The sequence below is a fragment of the Crotalus tigris genome, unplaced genomic scaffold (assembly GCF_016545835.1).
Source record: "Crotalus tigris isolate CLP2741 ecotype Arizona unplaced genomic scaffold, ASM1654583v1 scf7180000020297.256355, whole genome shotgun sequence".
Taxonomy (NCBI): Eukaryota; Metazoa; Chordata; class Lepidosauria; order Squamata; family Viperidae; genus Crotalus; species Crotalus tigris.
Window position 1 is genome coordinate 2,377 of NW_024097953.1, and position 25,515 is coordinate 27,891.

Sequence of the window (25,515 nt, forward strand, 5' to 3'; positions counted from 1 at the left end):
AGGATAGTAACAGTAGATTGGTGGGCAAGTAACTTGAGACCTGCTAATAATTAATATTCATGCCTAGATCATGTATTAAATATGCATATGTGCTATTATCATTTTGTCCTCCTTTTCTGAAATGTATCAGTATGAGAGAATCCTTTTGTCTGCAGGATTTCCTCCTATTATATTCTGGAGGGAAATTCCTCGAGTGTCCAATGAATAAAGAATAACTGCAGTGAGCCTTGATTATTGGGGGGAGATTGTGGTATTTGTTTCTATATAAACTTGTGTCAGCAGTGAGGTTCACAATCTTCATGCTGCTCCCAGGGACAACAGGTGGGGTGTCCTGTAGGGTGGTTGTTTTGAGATTGATCCCATGATCCTTCCCATTTCCAAATAATGGCATCATTTAGGAGGCTGTGTAAGGCAACAATATCTATGTAAAACTCCATTTTTCTACTAAGGTTTGTGTATCATTTATGGTTTCATGCTCACATCCCATCTCAGTAATGACTGGAGATGTCCAGAAATCAAGGCAGAATTTAGCTTAGGAGGGGTGAGAGTGACCTTTCTATGTCAAGCAAAGACTGACTCCGAGGCTCTGTTTAAACTGCCTTTTTCCTATTTCTTAAGGTATGAATTTCCTAAGCAGATACTTTGCAGGGAGGGAACTGCAAAACAGAGCCCAGGCAGACTGTGATTAGTGAATGAATGTTTTTCAAATGAACAGATAAGCCTGCTGTGGGCCAAGGCTGGGAGTTGGCCTACTGCCTCCACTCCTGCCTCCAGAGGCTGTGAAAGAAAGGCAGTGTGTGAAATTGAAAGGAATCCTAAATAGCTGTTCCTTCTCCATTGGAAGAGAAACATCCTAAGACATGAATCCAAGGACTACAGTAATCAACACAGGGAAGGAAAGGGGAAGGCCAGCCATAAATACCTTCCAATTCCACATGTGGACAGAGATCATACAGATAAGTAAATCTGAACAAGAAATGTTAGAATCTCTGGGACGAAGGCAAATGGGAAATTTGTAAACTTAAGGAATCTTGAAGAAGAATCCACAAGAGGTTCCTGCTGGTTTATGAAACACTGGTGTAGACCAGGTGTGATTACATATATGAAGCAATTGAAATAATAAAACTCAATGGTCATCCCGTGCACTGGGAAATTGACAAATATATGAGAGGACTTTCACGGGAAGAGAGGTGGTCATATTGGAACTCCTTTTGACTTGAGTTTGTTGGGTAGTCTGAATGCAGATTAAGGTTTTGAAAAAAGCCTCTGTCCTTCACCCCTTAATCTGCATGCCTGATCCTTCTTCCAAAGAGATGTGGGTGACCTGGTTAAAGTCTTTTGGCCTCTGAGTAGTATCCAGCAGAGAATGGAGGGGAAGTGTTCATGCAACTGATAATTGAGGTCCTCCAGGAGCATCTATATAAGGGTGTTAAGGTGTATTTGGTTGATATCCTGATTTACGCCAAAAACAAGGCAGAACACGTGAAATTAGTCAGGGCCGTTTTGAAAAAGTCTGTGCTGCTAAACTGTACACCAAGCTCTTGAAATGTGAATTCCATAAAAATAGAATTGACTATCTGGGCTACTGCGTTTCTCATGAGGGGGTAGAGATGGACCCAGAGAAGTTTGACAACTTTTACAGGCAATTTATCCTTGCGTTTGCTCAGGTCACATTCCCTATCACGAACTTATTGAAAACTAAGGAAGGGAGTAAACTGAAACCTGGCCAGCCACTGAAATGGACAGCTGAATCCAAGCCACATTTGAGAAACTTAAGAGACTTTTTTCCACGGAACTGGTATTGAAACACCCAGACCCGGAAAAAGCCGTTTGAGATTCAGGTAGACACTAGTGATGTAGCAGTGGGGGCGATGCTATTGCAGAAAACCCAGCAGGACCAATTACAGCCCTGTGCTTACACACCCAAAAAACTGTCAGAGACCGAACAACAGTGGGCTGCTTGGGAAAAGGAAGCATACCCAGTGAGATGGGCCCTCTTAACCTGGAGACATTTCTTAGAAGGAAGCAAAATCCCTTTCCAGGTTTGGGACAGATCATAAGAACCTGGAAGCTCTGAAAACCCCCAAGAGGTTGTCTCCTAAGCAAGTGGGCCAGGCTCAGCACTTTCATCATTTTAATTTCTCCATTCACTATCTGCCTGGGGGGAAGAACGTCCTAGCAGATGCACTGTCACGAATGCCACAATATAATAGTATGAAGGCAGAAGTGGTTTAACCTCTACTTTTCCCACGGCAATTGGCTGTCCCAGATGTTACAAGAGCACACATTAAAAGAGTTCCTTTTGAGACAGTGCCTGTTTCAAGAGTTCTGCTTTCTTGGGAGATTTATTTATTTATTTATTTATTTATTTATTTATTTATTTATGAGACTTATATACTGCTTTAAGTGCAAGCACTCTCTAAGCGGTGTACACCAGTAAGCAATGTGTGTGTATATATATATATATATATATATATATATATATATATATATATATATATTTACATTGCCCCCAACAATCTGGGTCCTCATTTTACCTACCCCGGAAGGATGGAAGGCTGAGTCAACCTTGAGCCGGTGAGATTTGAACCGCTGACCTGCTGAACACAGTCAGCTAAAGTGGCCTGCAGTACTGCACTCTAACTGCTGCGCCACCTCGGCTCATAATCTAGTAGAGGCAGGTCCTTACAGAAGGAATGGAAGAAGAGAGAGACAACTACATTCACCTCTTTAACTGCTACAAGGTGGGATTTCTCCAGCAGTTCATAGTCTTCAATTCCCATGATTTTTGCTGCTTCTGGGAGAGAGGGAGTGCTGTTTTTGCCCCTTTCCCCAGGTGAGGGGGATTCAATCTTTTAATTCAACTCCCTGGAAAAACATTCTTTAACTTGCAGCAGCACCATTGCAAAATCCTAACCCAGCAGTCCATCCTTACATGCACAACGTCATTGCTCCAACAAGAGAACATTTTCAATGCTAAAACTGCTACAAAAAATAATAATCTTTCTCATTCACTTTCATTTTAACCAGAGACTTGGAGAGAGGAGACAGGAATTGTTCTGTCTTTCCTCCTTTTCTGAATCACCGGCGTCCATTGCCATCCATGGGATTTCTCCCTTCCTTGAAAAACATTCCTCACAAGGATCTTCAAGTTCCCTCCTTTAAACCACTTCCAATTTCTTCCCTCAAAAATTCTTTCCCAATTTTCCCTGTTACTGTCACAAGCAGAGAGACCTTAACTGTCTCTTCCAAATGCTGCTATCTCCATCAAAGGTTCCATCCCAGAAAAAGTAAATTGGCACAACAAAATGGAGATCTGAGTAGTAGTGGGGATGGTAGGCTGCCCTGCATGCCATATAACTTTCTCTTCTCTTCTGGGGTAAAATACTTCTTTTTGGGAGAGTCAAAAAAACCCCATTCATCAAACCTAACACTGTTGGGCAAATTAGGCTGGTGAGACTGTCCTGGTTAAAATCTCCATCCCGGGAGGGAAGCCAAAGGCAGCACGTCTATTTCCTGGTTCCAGCCTCTCATGCCAGAAGTGGGGAGATGAGAACACATCATCAATAGTCCTCCTCATTCCCCACTCTACCCCCTTCCTTTTAAACACCCAACAGCAAGGAACTCACCATGCTGGAGGTTGCACAGAAGTTGCAGACAGAGAAACTTGCTAACTAAAAAAAGTGAAGCAGCTGAAGACACTGCTTGTTAAGAAAGAAGCCGAGGTGGCGCAGCAGTTAGAGTGCAGTACTGCAGGCCACTTTAGCTGACTGTGTTCAGCAGGTCAGCGGTTCAAATCTCACCGGCTCAAGGTTGACTCAGACTTCCATCCTTCCAGGGTAGGTAAAATGAGGACCAGATTGTTGGGGGCAATGTAAATATATATTTATACATTGCTTACTGGTGTACACCGCTTAGAGAGTGCTTGCACTTAAAGCAGTATATAAGTCTCATAAATAAATAAATAAATAAATAATAAAGTGGAGGAGCTTTGGAACATCTTACCCTCTAAAGTAAGATCTGACCCATCCTCCTATCCTTCCACAAGAGCCGAACACCTGGCTGTGCTGGTTGGCCTGGGTCATGCTGGAGGTAGCTTCTGGATTCATGGCAGACTCCACAGCCACCCCCTTATTCTTTGCTCTCCAGCTCTCCATCTTTTTTGGTGATCATATTAATGTATTCTTGCTGTGTTCTTTTTCATTGTTTATTTTATGGTTCTGTTATCTTCTATTCTGTTTACACTCTTTTTATTCCTTCCTTTTCATCACTGTTAAGCTGTTTAGAGCAGTTCCACCATAGCGATATAAGTGGCAAATAAATAATCATAATGTTAATTATTAAATCATTTATTTTACTGTTTGATTATTCTTTTGGATTTTGATTAGTCTTACACTTTTCATATTTTTCCTTTAGTTTTAAATAATCTTAATTGTGAAAGAGATTTAAAAAAGGAAGAATGGAAACCCAATAATAAATGCAATAAATAATTAACAGTTAGGAGCTTAAGAAACCACAAATACACATCTAGGACGTTACCTTTATTTGAAGCCTATATAAGGAATGTGTTTAATGAAAAATTAATGGTCTAATACAAAAATATGGTGAAAATACAAATTTGATTTGAAATCTTCCCCTCTGAACATGGAACACAATCATAACAACAGAACACTCTCCCTTCAGCCCTTTTGTTCCAGTAACCAGGGGAACAAGGGTCATTACACAGAGAAACAGGCAAAACCTAGAGATATAGATAGGAAAGAATCTGGATTAGACAATGAAAATTATCAAAATTGGATTATATGAATGACCTTTGACTTTATTAATGTTTGGTAGGGGGTGCAGAAATTCCTGAAATCATAGAGACAAGAACAACAAGCAAAAGAAATTGCAACTCTGAATAATAACAACTACTCCTAATATAAATAAGGGTCATCTGATGAAATAAAATATGATATGATCTCTTCTTTCTTTCTTTCTTTCTTTCTTTCTTTCTTTCTTTCTTTCTTTCTTTCTTTCTTTCTTCCTTTCTTTCTTCCTTCCTCCCTCCCTCCCTCCCTTCCTTCCTTCCTTCCTTTCTTTCTTTCTCTCTCTCTCTCTCTCTCCCTCTCTCCCTCTCTCTCTTTCCCTTATCTCTGTCTGTCTGTCTATCTATCTATCTATCTATCTATCTATCTATCTATCTATCTATCTATCTATCTATCTATCTACCTATCTACCTATCTACCTATCTATCATATATCTATATATCATGCCCTGCAACATTGTTATATAATATAAATTTTCTCTAGACCATCGTAGAAATTCAGGGCTGTAGTATGTTTGAAAAAGATGATGGGAGACCTATACTAAAAATAATAAAACTTCATGAGGACATTTAAAAAAAAAAAGAAACCACTTTTCTGTCACTTTCCTACTTTTATGATTAGATGTTCTTTAGTGTTTAGATCTGGCCTCAGGATGATAATGTAGCACTTGGGGAAGAAGATGCAGCCCAGTAAACCAGCACTGGAAGCCAAAATGGAGAAAACCTGCACAACTACCATGGACTTTCCTTTGGTACTCAGGTAAGTGGGCAAGAAGGTGACCCAGACACTGCAGAAGACCAGCATGCTGAAGGTGATCAGCTTGGCTTCATTGAAGGCCCCAGGCAGGTTTCTGGCCAGGAAAGCTACAATGAAGCAAATGGCTGCTAGGAAACCCATATAGCTGAGAACAATATAAAACATAGCGACAGACCCTTCATTGCATTGAAGGATGATCTCTCCAGGCTGAGAGTGCAGGTCAGAGTCAGGAAATGGGGGAGAAACTCCCAGCCAGATGGAGCAGATGAAAATTTGGACACCAGAACAAGAAAGGATGATGGAGTTGGCCAAACTTTTCCCCAACCATCTCTTCACTCTATTCCCTGGTTTCGTGACCAGGAAGGCCAGCACCACCATGACTGATTTGGCCAACACAGAAGACACAGCTACTGAGAAGACAATGCTGAACACGGTTTGTTGGAGAAGACAGGTGACTTTGCTTGGTTGTCCAATGAAGAAAAAGGAAGACAAGAAGCAAAGCAGGAGGGAAACCAGGAGGATGAAGGAGAGGTCCCGGTTGTTGGCTTTGACAATGGAAGTTTCTAAGTATTGAAAGAATATAATTAAAACAAAGCCGGTGGTTAGGAACAAGAGTAGGGCAAAAGAGACCAGGATGATGCCAAGGTGTTCATCATAGGACAGAAAGGTTATTCTTTTGGGAATACAATGGACTCGATTCTCATTTGGATATTGATCATCTGGGCACTTGGTGCATTTTTCAGTATCTGAGAAAACAGACAGTAATATTTATTTTATAGCCTTTCCTTTTACATTTTTGAGAGACAAGAATGCCATAGGAAATGGTAAATATGGATGAACTTATTTCTCACCAGCCATGATAAACCAAACCTTGGGAAGTTTAAAACACAACCCCAGCCCCAATGTATATAATTTTAAAAACAATAATAACAGCAAAAAGGGAAAAAAATGAAATACCTAGAGCCACAACCAACTTTCATGATGCAACCCACCACATTCTTATTCTGTACCAACCTCACCTTATCCCAACATTTAGGATGAGAATCAGAAGTTAAGGAGGATGGGGTTGCTGTTGGATATCAAATAGGAGTGTGGTCCATAGGGCATGAGTTGCAACATAAAAGGAAGGCTTCCAAGGACCCATAAGATGGCAAGGTTTTAGAGAACAGACCTGGAGTGTGGCTGTTATATCAGCTTTGGTTAGATAAGCAGATATCATCAAGCAACAGAAGTGCTAGTCCTATACTATATATGGCATTAAAGGTGAACTAATTGCATTTGGAAAGAAAATGGGGAGGCCTGTGCAGCTTCTATAATAGGAGTATAATATGGTAGAATGCAGCAGCAGCCAACAATGTTGTTGCATTCTGGACTATTTATATATTTCAGGTGGTCTTCAAAAGGAACTTCATGTAGAGGACTTTGCAGTAGGAAAGAGTACAGTTGGTACATAAGAGGAATGTGTGTGAAGCCCCCTCTAGCCATGGCTGCCACCTGCTCATTCAACAATAACTGTGACCTTAGGAAGACTCCAACTTGTGATCCACCTCCATCCGGGTAAGTAACATCCCACCCAAAGTCAGGGATAATTTTTCATAGTCTTTTGGGGGCCAAAAAACAAAAAGCCACTTCATCTTGCTAGGTTAGGTTGAAATCAGATCCTCCCCTCAAGATCCATCTAACCTCCAGGTATTTTGCCAGGTCCACTTAAGGCAGTGTTTCTCAACCTTGACAATTTTAAGGCATGTGGACTTCAACCCCCAGAATTCCACAGCCAGCATTGCTGGCTGTGGTATTCTGGGAATTGAAGTCCACATGCCTTAAAATTGTCAAGGTTGAGAAACACTGACTTAAGGGATTGCTGCTCAGCCCTGGGTGGGTTACTGATAATACCACACCATGTGGCAGCAAATGTCCTCACCTTGCAGTTTCATGTAAATTTTAAGAAGAAAAGGAGAGAACCTCCAATAACACTAACTGAAACCTTCTGAGAAAGGAAAAATATTGCCTTCCACTACCACAAGTTGACCCAGAAGGATACCATGTTTGATAGTACCAATCTAGAAGGGCCAGGAAAGTTACACCACACCTATCCAGAGGTCACGTGCAACAGAAACATGTTCTGTCTCACTACTATACCTCAACTATCTGCCTTGGTACTGTACCTGAATAACAAAGAGAAGGACGAGGGGGGACATGATAGCTGTGTTCCAATATCTCAGGGGCTACCACAAAGAAGAGGGAGTCAAACTATTTTCCAAAGTGCCTGAAGGCAGGACAAGAAGCAATGGATGGAAACTAACCAAAGAGAGAAGCAACCTAGAACTAAGGAGAAACTTCCTGACAGTTAGAACAATTAACCAGTGGAAAATCTGCCTCCAGAAGCGGTAAGTGCACCAACACTGGAAGTTTTTAAGAAGAAACTGGACAGCCATTTGTCCAAAATGGTATAGGGTTTCCTGGCTGAGCAGGGGGTTGGACTAGATGACCTCCAAGGTCCCTTCCAACTTTATTATTATTATTATTATAATCATGCTTTCAACAAACTTCCCTAAAAATGTTGAATACTGAATGAAAGTTGTCTAACACAGCTGAATCCACATGCTTGAGAAAAGGACACACTACTGCCCTCTTCAGGATAGTTGGTGATAACACCCATTTCTGGAAAAAGGCATTAATTGCCCACAAATTGAGATTAGCTCCAACCCTTAGGCCTGCTGGAAATCCCTTAAAATGTTGCTCTTTCAATAGGCCTGGGGATCCCCCGGTAACAGGAACTCTTGAGCTGGTTGCATCATGTTTCATTATTTTAACCTTGTTTTGCAAAATATTTTATTGTTGGTTTTATTGTATGCTGCACAGAGTAAGCTTGTATGAGATGGGCAGCAATGTAAATTTAGGAAATAAATGGATAAAATAATTTTATGTAAACGCAAAAGAAGCTTAATTCATGAAATATTTCAAGAAGACAAATTCAGTCTTTAATTTGTTTTGGCAGTCTTTAAATGATTCTAAAAATGGGAAGATGAAACAAAGTACCGTAAATGCCGGCGTATAAGACGACTTCCGCGAGCGCTGAAATCGGCGCCAAAGACAGGGGTCGTCTTATACGCCGAGTCATCTTATACGCCAGAAATACTGGTAGTTTCCGGCGTATAAGGCAACGTTCTAGGAATGCGGCCCGGCTATAAAGACGGGGGTCGTCTTATACGCCGGGTCGCCTAATACGGCGGCATATACAGTATTTCCATTCTAGATTGAATAGCAAACGTAAAGACTGAATGAGCTCCACAGTGGTATAAATGGATATTATGTGCATTATTTTTTTTTTAATTAATCTCTTTTCCCCCTCTTTTCTCTTAGGTCTGATTCCTTTTAATCCTGACACTGTATGTAAGGCTTTTATTCCTTTTGGAACCACTACTATATTCCTTTCTTGTTGGTATTGTAGTTGTTTGTATTTCACTATTTAATAACCAAGAAAATTCGAAAAAGAACTACCGCAATCCTACTAGGTAACAATCCATGGTGGTAGTTATGCTGAATCTAAAACTGTTGAACTAGTCTAAAACTATATTTGTGTTTTACCTCTTAATCCATAACATGGACAATTAAAGCTTTGGAGAGAAAAGAAGCAGATTTTAGTACTTATAATGATAGTTTATATCTCTTCTCTCATACTAATTCTCTCTTGATGGATTTTATTGTGAGCAATCCAGTTGCTTTTCTCTTGTTCCGCAATTTCATTGGCTCTGATTTGGTCTTCCAAATCAAATTTTTATATCATCTTAGTAAAAGTTGACTGTTTGACTGATATAGAGCTGTTCACCGAAACCATTGCTGAAAGGTCAAAGAATTCAGCGTTCTTAAAAAAGGCAAACATGAAAGTACAGTATTAAACTGAAAAGCAGAAGAGAGATTTCCTCTGACAGAACTCACATTGCCCAATCTACCAGGTCCTTCTATCTCTTCCAAGCTCATCCTTCAAGATCCTTTCTTATTTCTCCCATTATGTAAGAAATTGTTTGTGTTGAAAAGAAAGAACCAGAACAAAATAGTCAAGCTTAGATTTGTCTTTTTAAATGCACATTGATCAAAATGCAATGAACGAATCCAGTACAAAATGCAATGAATGAATCCTCTGGTGTCACCCACCTTCCTGAGTGGAGATAGTCCCCTGCAGACAAGGGACACAATCATAGCAGCAAACTGGCTCTCCTTCCCGAGCCCACTTGACAAATCCAGGATGACAACTTTCCACACATTTGGATTGAGGCAGAGACTAAGCAGAAAAACAAAGAATGCCAAAGTATGTATTTTAGGACTCACCATACATGGAAAATTAGGGTAATAATAATAATGATAAAGTTGGAAGGGACCTTGAAGGTCATCTAATCTAACCCCCTACTCAGGCAGGAAACCCTATACCATTTCGGACAAATGGCTGTCCAGTTTCTTCTTAAAAACTTCCAGTATTGGCGCATTCATCACTTCTAGAGGCAGTTTGTTCCACTGCTTAATTGTTCTAACTGTCAGGAAGTTTCTCCTTAGTTCTAGGTTGCTTCTCTCCTTGATTAGTTTCCATCCGTTGCTTCTTGTCCTGCCTTCAGGTGCTTTGGAAAATAGCTTGACTCCCTCTTCTTTCTGGCAGCCCCTGAGATATTGGAACACTGCTATCATGTCCCCCCTTGTCCTTCTCTTTGTTAAACTAGACATACCCAATTCCAGAAACCGTTCCTTATTTGTTTTAGCCTCTAGTCTCCTGATCATCTTTGTTGCTCTTCTCTTTGTACTCTTTCTAGAGTCTCAAAATATTTTTTACATCACGGTGATCAAAACTGGATGCGGTATTCCAAGTGTGGCCTTACTAAGGCATTGTAAAGTGGTATTAATACTTCACGTGATCTTGATTCTATCCCTCTGTTAATGCAGTTTAGCACTATGTTGGCTTTTTTGGCACCTGAAGCACACTGCTGGCTCATATTTAAATGATTGTCCACTAGGACTCTGAGATCCCTCTCACAGTTACTACTATTGAGCAAGGTACCCCCTATATTATACCTGTACATTTGTTTTTTCTTGCCTAAGTGTAGAATCGTACTTTTTTCACCATTGAATTTCATTTTGTTAGATAGCACCCAGTGTTCAAGTCTGTCTAGATCCTCCTGTATCCTAAGCCGTCTTCTGAGTATTGGCTATTCCTGCCAGCTTGGTGTCGTCTGCAAATTTGATGAGTTCCCCATCTATCCCCTCGTCCAGATCATTGATGAAGATATTGAAGAGCACTAGGCCCAGAACAGAGCCCTGGGGCACCCCACTACACACTTCCCTCCATGTAGATGCGGTTCCATTGAGGATCACATGCTGATTATGGCCGGTGAGCCAGCTATGGATCCATCTGGTGGTGATGCTGTCTAACCCACATTTTTCTCTCTTCTCAAGTAGTAGGTTGTGGTCTACTTTGTCAAATGCCTTACTGAAGTCCAAGTAAATTATATCCACAGCATTCCTCTGGTCCACTAATTTTGTCACTTGGTCAAAGAATGCAATAAGATTTGTCTGGCATGAACATGAACACTGCAGTCTCTGGACTTCACTTAGGAAGATATAAAATCTCTAACTAGCTCCAAAGAATTGTCAGACATACAATTAACTGGAAGATTGTACATTAAGCTTTGGCTACTGCCATATCAAATTGTAATAAAGGGTTTTTCTAAATAACGTCTGGAGGGAGATTTAAAGATTTAAACATTAAGCAAAAACCAGTGGATTACTCCGCATGGCTGTATCCTCCATTCTTTATATAGCCATGATTTTAAAAAGTGATGATCTATTCATATTTAGGATAAAATTTATTCTAAAAGATTTATTATTTTTTTCCTATTAGGTTTAATAAAATCAAATGAAACTGTGAGAAAAAAGTAATGTCTGACCAGCAGTATTTGAAAGCGTTTCTTGTGAACTACTCAAATAATTGCAAAGCCACTTGCCTTTGAAAGTAATGCAAAACAATCTCCTATTTAAGATACAAAGAAAGAATTCTTTAAAAATTAGGGCTGTCATCTTTAAAGGAGATGTTATTTGTTCATTGCTGCATTTCTTCAATTTAGATAGCTGCCATCTTAGTTAAATAGAACTAAAATTGATTGGTTACTTTCTCAAACTGTAGTGAGATGACAAGGCTAGTCTAGAAAAAAGAACTAGGGGTGACATGATAGCAGTGTTCCAGTATTTGAGGGGCAGCCACAAAGAAGCCAACTTACCAGTGTATAAGGTATAAGGAGCAAAACGGAAAAGGCCAGCGCATAGCACAATTCAATATATGGCTAAAGGAGTGGTGTAAAGGGGAAGGCTTCGGATATATTAGTCACGATGTCAGTAGCTGGTCCAATCAAAAGATGTACAAAAGAGATGGTTTGCATCCATCAAAAAAAGGGACTGAGTTACTCAGCTATAAATTCACAGATTTTCTGGAGGGAAATTTAAACTAAACAGCGGGGACAGGGAGTTAATTGATACGGAACAACCCTGTCCCCGGAAATTTAAAAACTATAGGGCTATCAGTGCATGTAGCATAGATGTGTGTGTGGACAAGAATACCAACCTTGCTACCGATCAAAATGAAGCCTCTAATAGCGAGTGCCACATAAAGTGCACTAACCAAATAGGTGGTAAGACAATAGGGGAACTCAGGCACCACACAGGTTATGTAGAAAGGAAACACAGGGCCACCCACAAAGGACTCAAATGTTTATACACCAATGCACAGAGTATGAACAGCAAACAGGGTGAACTAGAAATTCAGGTTAATGAGGGCAGATACGATATTGTTGCCATTACGGAAACATGGTGGGATGAAACCCACACATGGAACACACAGCTAGAGGGATTTAAATTATTTAAAAGAAACAGACCAAATAAAAGAGGAGGTGGAGTTGCTCTCTATATAAGAAATAACTACATCTCCACAGAAATAGAGTACAACAATGATAAAAACTGTCTTGAATGCATTTGGGTCAATATAAAAGGGGGGGGGAAATGACATTGCCATAGGTGTATACTACAGACCACCCAACCAAACAGAGGAAATAGATGAACTTTTTGCTAGTCAGCTAACTAAGGTATGTAGGAAGCACACCACAATAGTAATGGGGGACTTTAACTACCCTGACATCAACTGGGAGACAAACTCCGCACCAAGTGGAAGATCAACAGGTTCCTGGCAAACCTAGCAGACAACTTTGTCTCCCAAAAAGTAGAGAAGGGAACTAGGGGATTAGCCATTTTGGATCTAATTCTCACTAACAGAGATGAAATGATAGACGGTGTTGAAGCCATAGGAACCCTGGGAGGAAGTGATCATGCAATATTAGAATTCAACATTATAGAAGCACAACCAATAGAACACAGTCAAACTAGAGTCTTGGACTTCAAGAGAGCTAATTTCAATAAACTTAGAGAGGGCTTGGGAAGGATTCCATGGATGAGAATCCTCAAGGGGAAAACAACTCAAGAAGCTTGGGAAATTTTGAAAAATGAGATAATAAAAGCACAGTCTAGCACAATACCAACAAAGAGGAAAAATAACAGCTCTCAAAAGAAACCAGCATGGCTGCATAAAGAACTCTCTGACAAATTGAAAGATAAAAAGGACAAGTACAGAAAGTGGAAAGAGGGGAACATAACTAAGTCAGAATATCAGCAAATAGCCCGAGCCTGCAAAGATGAAGTGAAGAAAGCCAAGGCTCAAAATGAACTAAGGCTTGCGACCAAAGTCAAAAATAACAAAAAAAGCTTCTTTCAACATGTAAAAAACAAGAAAAAAGTGAAGGAAATGATTGGTCCATTAGTGGGTGGAAGTGGCAAGAAGGTGACAAGCAACAGGGAGAAAGCAGAACTATTTAACTCATTTTTTGCATCTGTCTTTACACAAAGGGAAAAAACAGACCAACCTATCAAAAATAGTGCCATAAAAAACAAAACAGAAACACAAGTTAAGATAGGCAAGAAAATGGTTAGGGAGCACCTGTCCAGCCTAGATGAGTTCAAATCGCCAGGACCAGATGGATTACACCCCAGAGTTCTCAAGGAACTGGCAGATGTGATATCGGAGCCACTGAACTATATTTTTCAAAGATCCTGGAACACAGGGGAACTACCAGAGGACTGGAAAAGAGCTGATGTAGTTCCCATCCTCAAAAAAGGAAAAAAAATGGATCCAGGAAATTACAGACCTATCAGCCTGACCTCAATACCTGGGAAGATCCTGGAAAAGATAATCAAACAACGAATCAACGAACACCTAGAGGCAAACAAAGTCATTACTAAAAGCCAACATGGGTTTGTCAAAAATAGATCATGCCAGACAAATCTTATTGCATTCTTTGACCAAGTGACAAAATTAGTGGATCAGAGGAATGCTGTGGACATAATTTACTTGGACTTCAGTAAGGCATTTGATAAAGTAGATCACAACCTACTACTTGACAAGATAGAAAAATGTGGGGTAGACAGAACCACCACCAGATGGATCCGTAGCTGGCTGACCGGCCGTACTCAGCGAGTGGTCCTCAATGGAACTGCATCTATATGGAGGGAAGTGTGTAGTGGGGTGCCCCAGGGCTCTGTTCTGGGCCCAGTACTCTTCAACATCTTCATCAACGATTTGGATGAAGGGATAGATGGGGAACTCATCAAATTTGCAGCTGACACCAAGCTGGCAGGAATAGCCAACACTCCAGAAGACAGGCTTCAGATACAGAAGGATCTGGACAGACTTGAACACTGGGCACTAACTAACAAAATGAAATTCAATGGTGAAAAAAGCAAGGTTCTACATTTAGGCAAGAAAAACCAAATGCAGAAGTACAGCATAGGTGGCACCATGCTCAATAGTAGTAACTGTGAGAGGGACCTCGGAGTCCTAGTAGACAATCAGTTAAATATGAGCCAGCAGTGTGCGGCAACTGCCAAAAAGGCCAACACAGTACTAGGCTGCATTAACAGAGGGATAGAATCAAGATCACGCGAAGTATTAATACCACTCTTCAATGCCTTGGTAAGGCCACACTTTGAATACTGCATCCAGTTTTGGTCACCACGATGTAAAAAAGATGTTGAGACTCTAGAAAGAGTACAGAGAAGAGCAACAAAGATGATTAGGGGACTGGAGGCTAAAACATATAAGGAACGGTTGCGAGAATTGGGTATGTCTAGTTTAACGAAGAGAAGGACAAGGGGGGACATGATAGCAGTATTCCAATATCTCAGGGCTGCCATAAAGAAGAGGGAATCAAGCTATTTTCCAAAGCACCTGAAGGCAGGACAAGAAGCAACGGGTGGAAACTAATCAAGGAGAGAAGCAACCTAGAACTAAGGAGAAACTTCCTGACAGTGAGAACAATTAATCAGTGGAACAGCTTGCCTCCAGAAGCAGTAAATGCTCCAACACTGGAAGTTTTTAAGAAGAGACTGGACAGCCATTTGTCCGAAATGGTGTAGGGTTTCCTGCCCGAGCAGGGGGTTGGACTAGATGACCTCCAAGGTCCCTTCCAACTTTACTATTATTATTATTATTATTATTATTATTATTATTATTATTATTATTATTATTATTATTATTATTATTATTATTATTATTTTCCAAACCACCAGAAGGCAAAACGAGAAACAATGGATGGAAACTGATTAAGGAGAGAAGAACTTGGAATTAAGGAGAAACTTCTTAACAGCGAGAATAATTGACCAGTGGAACAGCTTGCCTTCAGAAGTTGTGGGTGCTCCATCACTGGAGGCTTTTAAGAAGAGACTAGACAGCCACTTGTCTGGAATGATATAGGGTCTCCTTTTTGAGCAGGGGGTAGACTAGAAGACCTCCAAAATCCCTTCCAGGTCTGTTCTGATTGAGATAGACTTGAGGTAATGAGAAACTGTCCCTAAAAGAGGATCAGACATCTTTTGCTTCAGTGTGTTGGACATCCATCTGAACCCTGTGTCGGAAAGGGATGTTTCTAAGAACCGGCTATTTATCCAGACAAGATGCTTATTGTTTAAGAACTGCAATTAGGTGACACCAACTGGCATTAAAAAGTAGATCCACATTTATTATTAGTTAAATTTGGGGCTCCTTTTTGCCTAGAGACTCTTAATGTAGTTAACAATCATGACAAACACGTGTTTTCAAGGAGTTTTTAGATAAACTGCTCTCTTCCAAGCCAAAGGCCAAATCTAACCAGCATTTCCTTTCAGATTGATCCTCATTACACATTATTTATCAAAAAGGCCTTTCCTTCAGATCAAAGTCAGGTTTCAGAAATTCAGTATTCTGGATGAGGGCAAGGATAACTCTGGCCAGCTGTGGATTGCTTAGTTGATTGTCCCCAGTCAGGAAAAGATAATGCTTATTTCCCACTGGAACCAACAGGACCTCCATTCAGTCTTGTTTGGAATTTATCAGATTCAGTCCAAACGTGAATTTGGGCAGAGAATAGCCTGCTGTTTTGCTCTTTGAGAACAAGGAACAAGTAAACACAATCCCCAGCATTTGAAAGCCTCTCTCACCACTTTTACAGAAATACTAAATTGTAGAAGGAACACAAAAGGGCCATGATCTGGACCCTAAAAAAATAATAACATTCATGTTGACGTGACTAAATGAGCATGAAACTATGTTCCATATTTTAGCATCTAAAGGGCACCATGGCCAATAGTCCTAAAGTAATCAGAGAAAATTGTAAGAATTCTAGTCCCCACACCGAATTCTCAGTAAAGATCATCCACCATGTCGATTAGACTTAGCCCGCTTGAAATGGATCCTAAGACTTTGGAAAACAGAAGAAAATACTGCAATATTTCACCCACGTTGTTGAGCAAATTTAGTCGTGATAGAACATCTTGGTTGATAAAAAGTCTCTGTCTTTCAAAATTCCCCAGTAATTCTTTGATGGTATTCTTCCTTGGGACAACCACCCAGCTTATGATGTTCAGATCTGCTGCTACATCTCCATTTTGGTCCAAGTACAGTTTCATCTTGGAAATATTGCAAAACTCATTCTTCTCCAGAAAGGGATGGAACTAGAATGAAGATATCCAGTTATTTTAAAAGAAGAAGACTTGATTTCTTCATCCATAATGGTCTTTTCATATTTGAATCTTTCTTCTATATTTTTTAAAACTAGTAAATATTCTTCTTAGGGAGAACAAATGTTATCACTATCCTCAAAAGTGAAAAACAAAGTTCAGCAATATTTGTCGATTGTATAGTGACAAAATATATATTGACAAAATACAACTGACCAATTTTTTCACTCATAGGGAACAATGTAGAGCAGTGATGGCGAACCTTTTAGAGACCGAGTGCCCAAACTGCAACCCCAAACCCAGTTATTTATTGCCGGGTGCCAGGTGGGCGTGGGCCACTGGGTGGGCATGGCTTTGGTGGTCATGACAGACTGGGTGGGTGTGGCCAAGGTGGGCATGGTCACCTCGATGTTGCTCATGAGGAGGGATGCCTGTGGGGGGGCGGGCAGGGTTGGGGGAGATCCAGGGAGTCTCTGGTAGGTGGGATGGGGGGTAGGAGGCTCGTCCTGTGGGGTGAGGCGAGGCAGGGCAAGGGTACCATTATCTCAGGGCAAGGCAAGGCAGGGGCCGGGGCGGCTGCTGCCTGACACCACCGGCCCCTGCACACAGAGGCCAGCAAGTGCATGGGGGCCAACAGTGTCCGTCAGCAGCCACAGCCTGCTGGCCCCTCAACCGGTGCACTCTGGGGCTCCGCAGCCCACCACCAGCAATTCAGAGAAGTGCCCACAGAGAGGGCTCTGAGTGCCGCCTCTGGCACACGTGCCATAGGTTCACCACCACTGTTGTAGAGCAAGTCATGAATACATTCAACCAACAAATATTGAGATTATTTATAAACTCTTCAGGACAACATTGTGATTGCCAGAAAGCATGGATTTGTCAAGGAGAAAATTCCCAGGCTAATCTTCTCCCAAGTAACAGGATGGGAAATATGACCAGGTGAGCTAATTTTACTTTATTGTAAGGCTCCCCCACTCATCATTTCTAGGCAGTATGTCTCTCCCCCCCACAACCTCCATATTGCCACGTGGACCTTTCTTAGCACTGGTAGGTTGAGGTGGTTCTCCTCCTTACACTTTGGAATCCTTTTCAAAAGGAATTACATTGGATGGATCTATAATGGTTCCGACTAATGAAACACTTCAAAGAACTTCCAGGCATTTTATCCTTAAAAAGTATTTTTATTTATGTGACAAAATGTCGGCACAGGCATGGTGAATGGAATGCTAAGATCTGAAATCCCCACCCACCCAGCAGTTATTTTGCTAGCATTTCCCTCCCCTTATTTTGCTGTCATGATTTATGTTCTCCAATTAGTTTGAAGGGCAAAGATTCCCTTCCATCTTCTTTCGCGGGTTTTTCCCTCCTCCCTCACTCGCCTCTGAATTAACTCTAAAAGTACCAGACAGTTCAGCATATTTTATCAAAGCAAGAATGTACAATACTAGCAGCATTGGCATCATCCTTGTCAAGACTCCATACCTGCCATGGCTGCAGCCTTGGATCTGCTAACCTATATTTGCCATCCTTCCTCTTCCTGGATCTGGAGGAATATGCAGCATTCAAGACATAGACCAGAGTCTTAATGACAGTGTAAACCTCATGGTCATTTGAGATCCATTTACTATTCTTTTTCTTTTGGGTCTCCAGGGGCGTTTTTTGGGTGCATCTTCTCCTGTCTTTCACAGAAAAGACGTGCTTTGAAAAAGAACAGTGAAAGGACTGATCTGCAAATTGGTGTTGCACAAAAATATTGGGTTCAAAGTTGTCATCTTTATCCTTTTTTTTCTTCTGAAAAGCAAAGGTCCAAATACTATGGACAAATTTGAAAAGAGAGTAGTATTGAATTTCTGAATGCCAAAAGAGTGTCATGATCCAGACTTTCCTTTGAACAGGTCCTGGCAAACTTTCCAATGGTAAATGAAAATAAAGAAGTCTATCCAAAAAAGAAGGATGTTCTATGAAGTGAACAAAGACATTGACTTGTCTCCACTTAGAAAGGGCATCCTTGAGGGGTGCTGTATCTCCAGTTGTTGAGAACTGTTGTGATAGAACAACACAAATTCCATTCCTGACAAGCACAGGAGTCAAAGTCCTGATGAAATTCTCTCCATTTTCTGTATCTGCAGCAAAGAGACCAATCATGGTCCATCTGAAATGGAGGAGCAGTGGGACAATTGCTGGGTACTGGATCCCTTGTTTTGGGTGCATTCGGTGGAAAAAAGGGAATTGACCTTTATCACTCAGTGCCTCAGAAACAAAACCATAACTAATCTGAAAAAGCAATGAAAAAAATTGTGTTATATATGAGAACAGATCAAATCCAAAATATTGTTTTTTTAAAATAAATCCTAATACTGTAGGTTCTCATGAACATATTACAATTATTTATATCTAATTAGTTATTAGGCAGTATTAAAATACAGAATATAAAGCACAGAACATTAACAAGCATCTGTATAAGGTATAAATAAATAAATAAAAAAACAAATGAAAAAGGAAAATGAACAAAGAATGCAAATCATATTTCTGTATCATTCTTACTATTTACCAGAATGATACCCATACACAGATCTCAGCTGAACTATTTTGTTGAAATAAGGGACCATATTGTATGCATTTTTTTGAGTTCTGACTACACAGGATATATGTTTTTTTATTATAAGAATCCCAATACATTGTATATCTAATGTGCAGTCTAAGATATCATTCTCTCTCTTTCTTATACAATATTAAATAATAAATCTGTTACATTTGTTACAATTGATATTCAACTAATAGATTAGTTATGTCTTCTTTTGAACTTCACAAATTCAATTCTATTCATTATAAGAGACTTCATTAAATCTGCCAAAATTAGCCATTGTGTCTAGCTGCTCAAATCTTGCTCGAGTAAACACTACCCAAAGATATTCAGGCATTATTGATTTAAATATATATGACAATTGGGAAGATACATTTATAGCACTCATCCATTTAATTGTGCCAACCATACTGAAGATGGCAATATCTTTTTCTGCTTCGATATTTCAATTTTTTTGTGCAGAAATCCTTTTAGCTTCTTCTCCAGTTGTACAGGAGACAGGGAGACCACAGCTCCTTTAGATAATAATGTCAGTTGTGCAATTCAATAGATCTGTAATTGAAATTTTGTTCAAAACAGATACTATATGGGAAGTTTGTCAGTTGCAATAGTTTAATTTTACAACAATTATATGCCATGATTTTAGAAAAAAACAAATTGTATAAATTCCCAAATCATGTTTGAGAGCAGAAACCTAAGTTGTTTTATCCATTCCCGAGATAATTGTGAGATGTTGTACTTGGGATTGTTCTAGTTGTGATATATATCTTAAATCCCAAACATCAGCTTGATATAAGAGCTTGGGGATAATTTTAACATTAAAATTAGTTTCTTCTCTTCTTTATCTCAGGGGCTGCCATAAAGAAGAGAGAATCAAGCTATTCTCCAAAGCGCCTGAGGGCAGGACAAGAAGCAACGGATGGAAACTAGTCAAGGAGAGAAGCAACCTAGAACTAAAGAGAAACTTCCTGACGGTTAAAACAATTAACCAGTGGAACAACCTGCCTCCAGAAGCAGTGAATGCTCCAGTACTGGAAGTTTTTAAGAAGAGACTGGACAGCTATTTGTCCGAAATGGTGTAGGGTTTCCTGTCTGAGCAGGGGGTTGGACTAGATGACCTCCAAGGTCCCTTCCAACTTTACTAGTACTACTACTACTACTACTACTACTACTACTACTACTACTACTACTACTACTATTATTATAAATACATTAATATATGGAAGCTGAATAAATCTGATTTTTTTTTAAAAAAATAGTAGTAAATTAATTCATGTCCTTTCTTTAAATGAGCTACTTTGATAAGGAAGCCAAGATCCAGTCTAAGACATAAAGTACCTCAGGTAAGGAAATGTGTTAACTTGCTTTTCAATCTCACAATAACCATTTAGACCAGAACTCTTAATTTTGATTTATTAATACAGACAATTATTATGAGGATAGGAGCCAAGTCTTCTTAACAGCCTATACAACCCAACATGCAAATAGGATAATAATATATTGTTGGCATATAACAGGGTGTTACAATGTGCCTTAGACATCTGTATGTCAGAATGTTTCATCAATCCTGGTAAGTTATTAATATCTAGACTTAATAAAAAATTGTCATTGTTAAGGATTGATCCTTCTTCTCATGGCTCCGTTGAGCTCAAACCACAATCTCAAACAGGTAACAAGCTTTGATCAGTACCAACAGTCTGTGTTTCATTGTAAGGGCAATCAATTTACTCCATAATATTTCTATTTATTATATCAAATGCTGCACTAACATTTATAAAGGCAGCAAAAGTTTTTTTTTTTTTTTGGCTCTGTAACTTCTAGTTCCTTTTTATTTTCTTTTTATAGATAAATAGAAGCTACCACTGCCATCTTCCACCCAACTGGATGTAGCAGTTATATTTTATATCTATAAATGAATTGCCAATAAAGGGTCCCACTAACTGGGATATGCTTTGAATAGTTCAGACAGTAGTCAGTACTCTGCAGGGGCCTTATTGATCTTCGAACCTTTTATGATTAATTTGATAATGAACATATGGGGGGGGGGAATTGACATGTTGACTAATATTTTTTTTTTAATAAGGTGGTTAGTTAATTCTCTGGTCCCTATAATTCCATAAGACATATACTGTATGTATTATCAGTTGTAGGTAAGATAAATCTATTGGGATTCTTTTCATGAATCTGAGATTTGTACACCATTGTAAATATCATTCTTTTGGCTGATATCATGTACCAAATATCAGGTTCCCATCACTACTGCAGCATAGTTTTTAGAGAAGACTTTTTGATGGAACACAAAGCCTTTCTTCACCATCACAGGTATATAGAAGAAGCCCCTAAAGCAATGATGATGGTGTCATGAGAGGATATGTCTGTTCTGATCCTTGCTTCCTCTCTACTGAGCATCCCAATCTCCAGCTATGACACTCCCAATGCCCACGGTAAGAATCAGCTCTTGAATTCCATAGATAAGATATCTATTGCTCACAGACACCACCATCACACTCACATTACCACATGGAGAAACACATAAAAACCTGTGAGACTTTGTAAGGGCCTACTAATGTTGACATCTGGGTGGAGATGTCCCTTTTAGCTGCATCAAGAAGAGACAAAAGATTGTCTTTCCTTCCACAACTGTAGTTGGGAACATTGGCTTCTCCAGTAGAGAGTATGTCCAGCAAGGCTTCTGAAGTGCCAAATGTATTAAAATATTTGTCATGGATATTATAACCCAATGTGAGATTGTGGAGGAGTTGGGGATTCCTGTTGACTACTTCAAAGTTGAAAATGAAGCATGGAATTTTTGATGCATCGTAAGATAAAGTACTGTAAAAAAAAGTGCTCATGTTATTACCATCATCAACAATAGAAATACCAAAATATTTTTTTTCAATATAATCCCCTTTGTTTCCATAAGCCTACTGAGTCAATACTGATCCAAAATCAGGCACTAAAGATAGTCACTCATCATAACTTAATATTTATTAGTGTTAAGAATATGGGATGGAAATAGTCCTCCACCAGGGTTAAAAATCACAAATAAACCATTAGTTAGAGCAGTACTAATTTTCATTTGCCCAATAACCAATCAACATAATTCAATCACTAAAGTAGAACCATCACAAAAAGAAGAGGCTGTTTCATAAATGACCCAAAAAAGCAACTCTAAAACAAGTCATTCTTTATTCTTATAAAGATTAGGAATTGATTATCAATGAGCAGTTTGAACTATATGAAAATGGGCTGTTCCAGGTTAATTACAACCATTTCAATCACATCTTTAAACAAAAGTCACTATTCAATTGATTGATTTAGGATTGGATGGAGAGAGGGAAATAATCTAAACTTCTTTCAAGTATTTTCTGTCCCATCTTGGGATTTGAGTCTCTTCCACATAATAAGACATGGAAATTAAATCAATTCAAGAAATTTGATCAATTCTGTAACATAAGAGCAAGCAAAATAAGAAAAGAAAAAAAAGTCAGAATTGCAAATAGAGGGAATGCAACTACTTCATAAATAATGACTTACGATTGAGACTGATGACATGGAGCCACGTTGAAAGGCAACATTATATCTGATAATTTTGATGCAGTGACAACTATACTAATGAGATGGTCTCCTGGCCTGTAATAGCTCCATGGTTTTTTTTCACCTTGGTTCTTGAAAGACAGGAGGCACTTCCTTCTAAGCTTCCCAGAGACTGGTTGGGGCACCAGCAGAAGCAGAAGCAGAAGCAGGAGGGCCATTATTCATGGGGCTGAATCAATTTCTTTCCTGTTGTAAATAAAAATAAAAAAGAGCTAGAAGAATTCAAAGCTCTCATAAGATAGAAATGCAGTGGTTTTCTTGATTCAAAAAGAGAGAAACCAAGATTCATCTGTAAAGGAGAAAGTAGATTGAAGAGCACAGTCCCTGCCTGTCCCAGAACTTGTGTCCACAGAGCATGACCTGAGGCATTTATTATTTTCTGATAAAAGATCCCTTCCTTGTTCTTCCAATCTGAAGTTGACATCAAAAGCACTTACTGGAGAAGTAGCAGAAGAGGTCTCAAACACCCAGATGGTGATAATGACAGTGAGAAGCAATTTGTCCCCTGGGGCATCTGAACTTCTTCCAGGGCTCCATTAAGAACTCCATGCTGAGTGTGGTTGGTCAGCAATTGCAAATCTATCTGGTGGTTGAGCTGTCTAACTCACATTGTTCTATCTTATCAAGAAATAGGCTATGGTCACTCTCCCCCAAAGTTCCTGTAACTTCTACTCCTTTTCATCCCTATTAGTAAGGATTAAGTCCAGTATAGCTGTCCCTCTAGTTCTCTTGTCTACTGTTTGAATGATAAAGTTGACATCATGCTCCCTGAAGAGTTTGTTTCCCAGTTGATGTCAGGGTCTTTAAAGTCCCCTATTACTACAGTGGTGTTTTTTTTCCTGCACACCTCAGCTAAGTTATTAGCAGAGAGTTATTAGCAGACACACGATAGAATCTGATAAATGCTCAGAGGTTTTGGAATCATGTGTGAGTGGACTGGCCTTAATTTCTTTTCTTTTTTTAGCATCTGAAAAAGGGTCAGATCTTTTATTACATATTACACTTTGTAACTTTCTAATTGACATAATTGTTTCCAGAGGTATTAAGAGTTCTAGTGTATTTTGATCTTAATACTATTCACCCAATCAAAAGTATGGATCTTTCTTTTTTTATTTATTTTTATTTTTATATTTTTAACCAACAAAACAAAACAAATCTAAACAAAACATAACACACATACACACACTGTATATACTCCTCCCCCCTTTTTTAACAGCAATTACGTAACAGTAATCTTCTATTATTTACATTTCCCCCCTTATTCTTCTTTAGATTATTTGTCCTTATTGCCACGTTGTTTCTTATTTACATTTTTCTTCCTTCATATTCTGCTTCTTACTAAGAATAATTCATATTATTATTATTATTATTATTATTATTATTATTATTATTATACACATATTTTCACTTTTGACCTTTCCATATTTATTCTCCTCTATTATTTCTAGTCTCCAACCAGTCATACCACTGGCCTTAATTTCAAAAGGGTGGAATGTTATTTAAAATCAACACTTTACACTGTTTAATGTAATTTGAATACGTAATTAATTCTTTTCATTTTATTTTTCTTGTTTATTTATACACTGCACATCTTGACAAGAGATGACTCTACATGGCTTGCAATCAAGAAGAAACAAGATAAAACATTCAATATTGAAATAAAAAATATTAACAATAAAATTGACTTTAATCATTTGCTTTCTGTTGTATTACATACACCAAATAAACTTTATGGCTCATTTGTTTCTCTACCCTATAAATGGACTTGAACCCACCTGAATACACGCAGGTTTTATTTATTTATTTATTTATTTATGAGACTTATATACCGCTTTAAGTGCAAGCACTCTCTAAGCGGTGTACACCAGTAAGCAATGTATATATATATTTACATTGCCCCCAACAATCTGGGTCCTCATTTTACCTACCTCGGAAGGATGGAAGGCTGAGTCAACCTTGAGCCGGTGAGATTTGAACCGCTGACCTGCTGAACACAGTCAGCTAAAGTGGCCTGCAGTACTGCACCCTAACTGCTGCGCCACCTCGGCTCCTTTTAAGTTAGTTGCAAACACTGCTGGGAAAGTCTAATGTAACCCATAAATTTGTCACTTATGGAAGATTATCTAAAATCAAAGTTTCTCATTGTTGAAGTCTCACATGTAATCAATGTCTTTTATTCTTTGATCCCTTGCTTTCTGTTGTATCACATATTACAAATGTCTAATTACTTGGAATCCCAACACAGGAAGTCCCGGGAAGGCAAAGTCTCCAGGTTCCTATGCCTGATTGACAGGTATTCCTAAGCATCATTCTACAACTAACTGATGGTCATTCTCCAAGGACAAAGTAGTAGCTGTACAAGTACTAGAAATCAGGCAGGGGAGGCATATACTGTTCAGCTGGAGTAGTCAGATGACAAGGAATACAGCCACACAAAGGTGAGCATAATAACATTCCTCAATAGGCTCTTCTCTAACCAAAGGGCAATTCATGAATAATTGCAACCAGCTTACCTGTTGACAGAATAGTCTTTGCTGGAGACAACCCTTTGACATTCCACTCCGCTTTTTGTTCGTGCTTCTTGTTCCTGTTTTCTGTCCATGACCCTTTGTCTCTTGGACTGGCTGACTACTTGATTTTGCATTCTGTGAATTTTAGAATGCATTTGGACTTTGCTATCATTCCTTGGAC

General features: G+C 39.2%; 1 protein-coding gene across 1 annotated transcript; it reads right to left on the minus strand.

The window, feature by feature from the left end:
* Positions 1–5,462: 5,462 nt before the first annotated feature.
* LOC120318600 (vomeronasal type-2 receptor 116-like) lies at positions 5,463–25,426 on the minus strand (the record flags this gene model as incomplete). Its single annotated transcript, XM_039366415.1, has 5 exons — positions 25,338–25,426; positions 21,768–22,059; positions 18,126–18,917; positions 9,720–9,846; positions 5,463–6,310 (listed from the first exon to the last, which is right to left on the minus strand). Coding segments are annotated over exons 1-5 (2,148 nt in total), but the record flags the coding sequence as incomplete, so codon positions are not given.
* Positions 25,427–25,515: the final 89 nt, after the last annotated feature.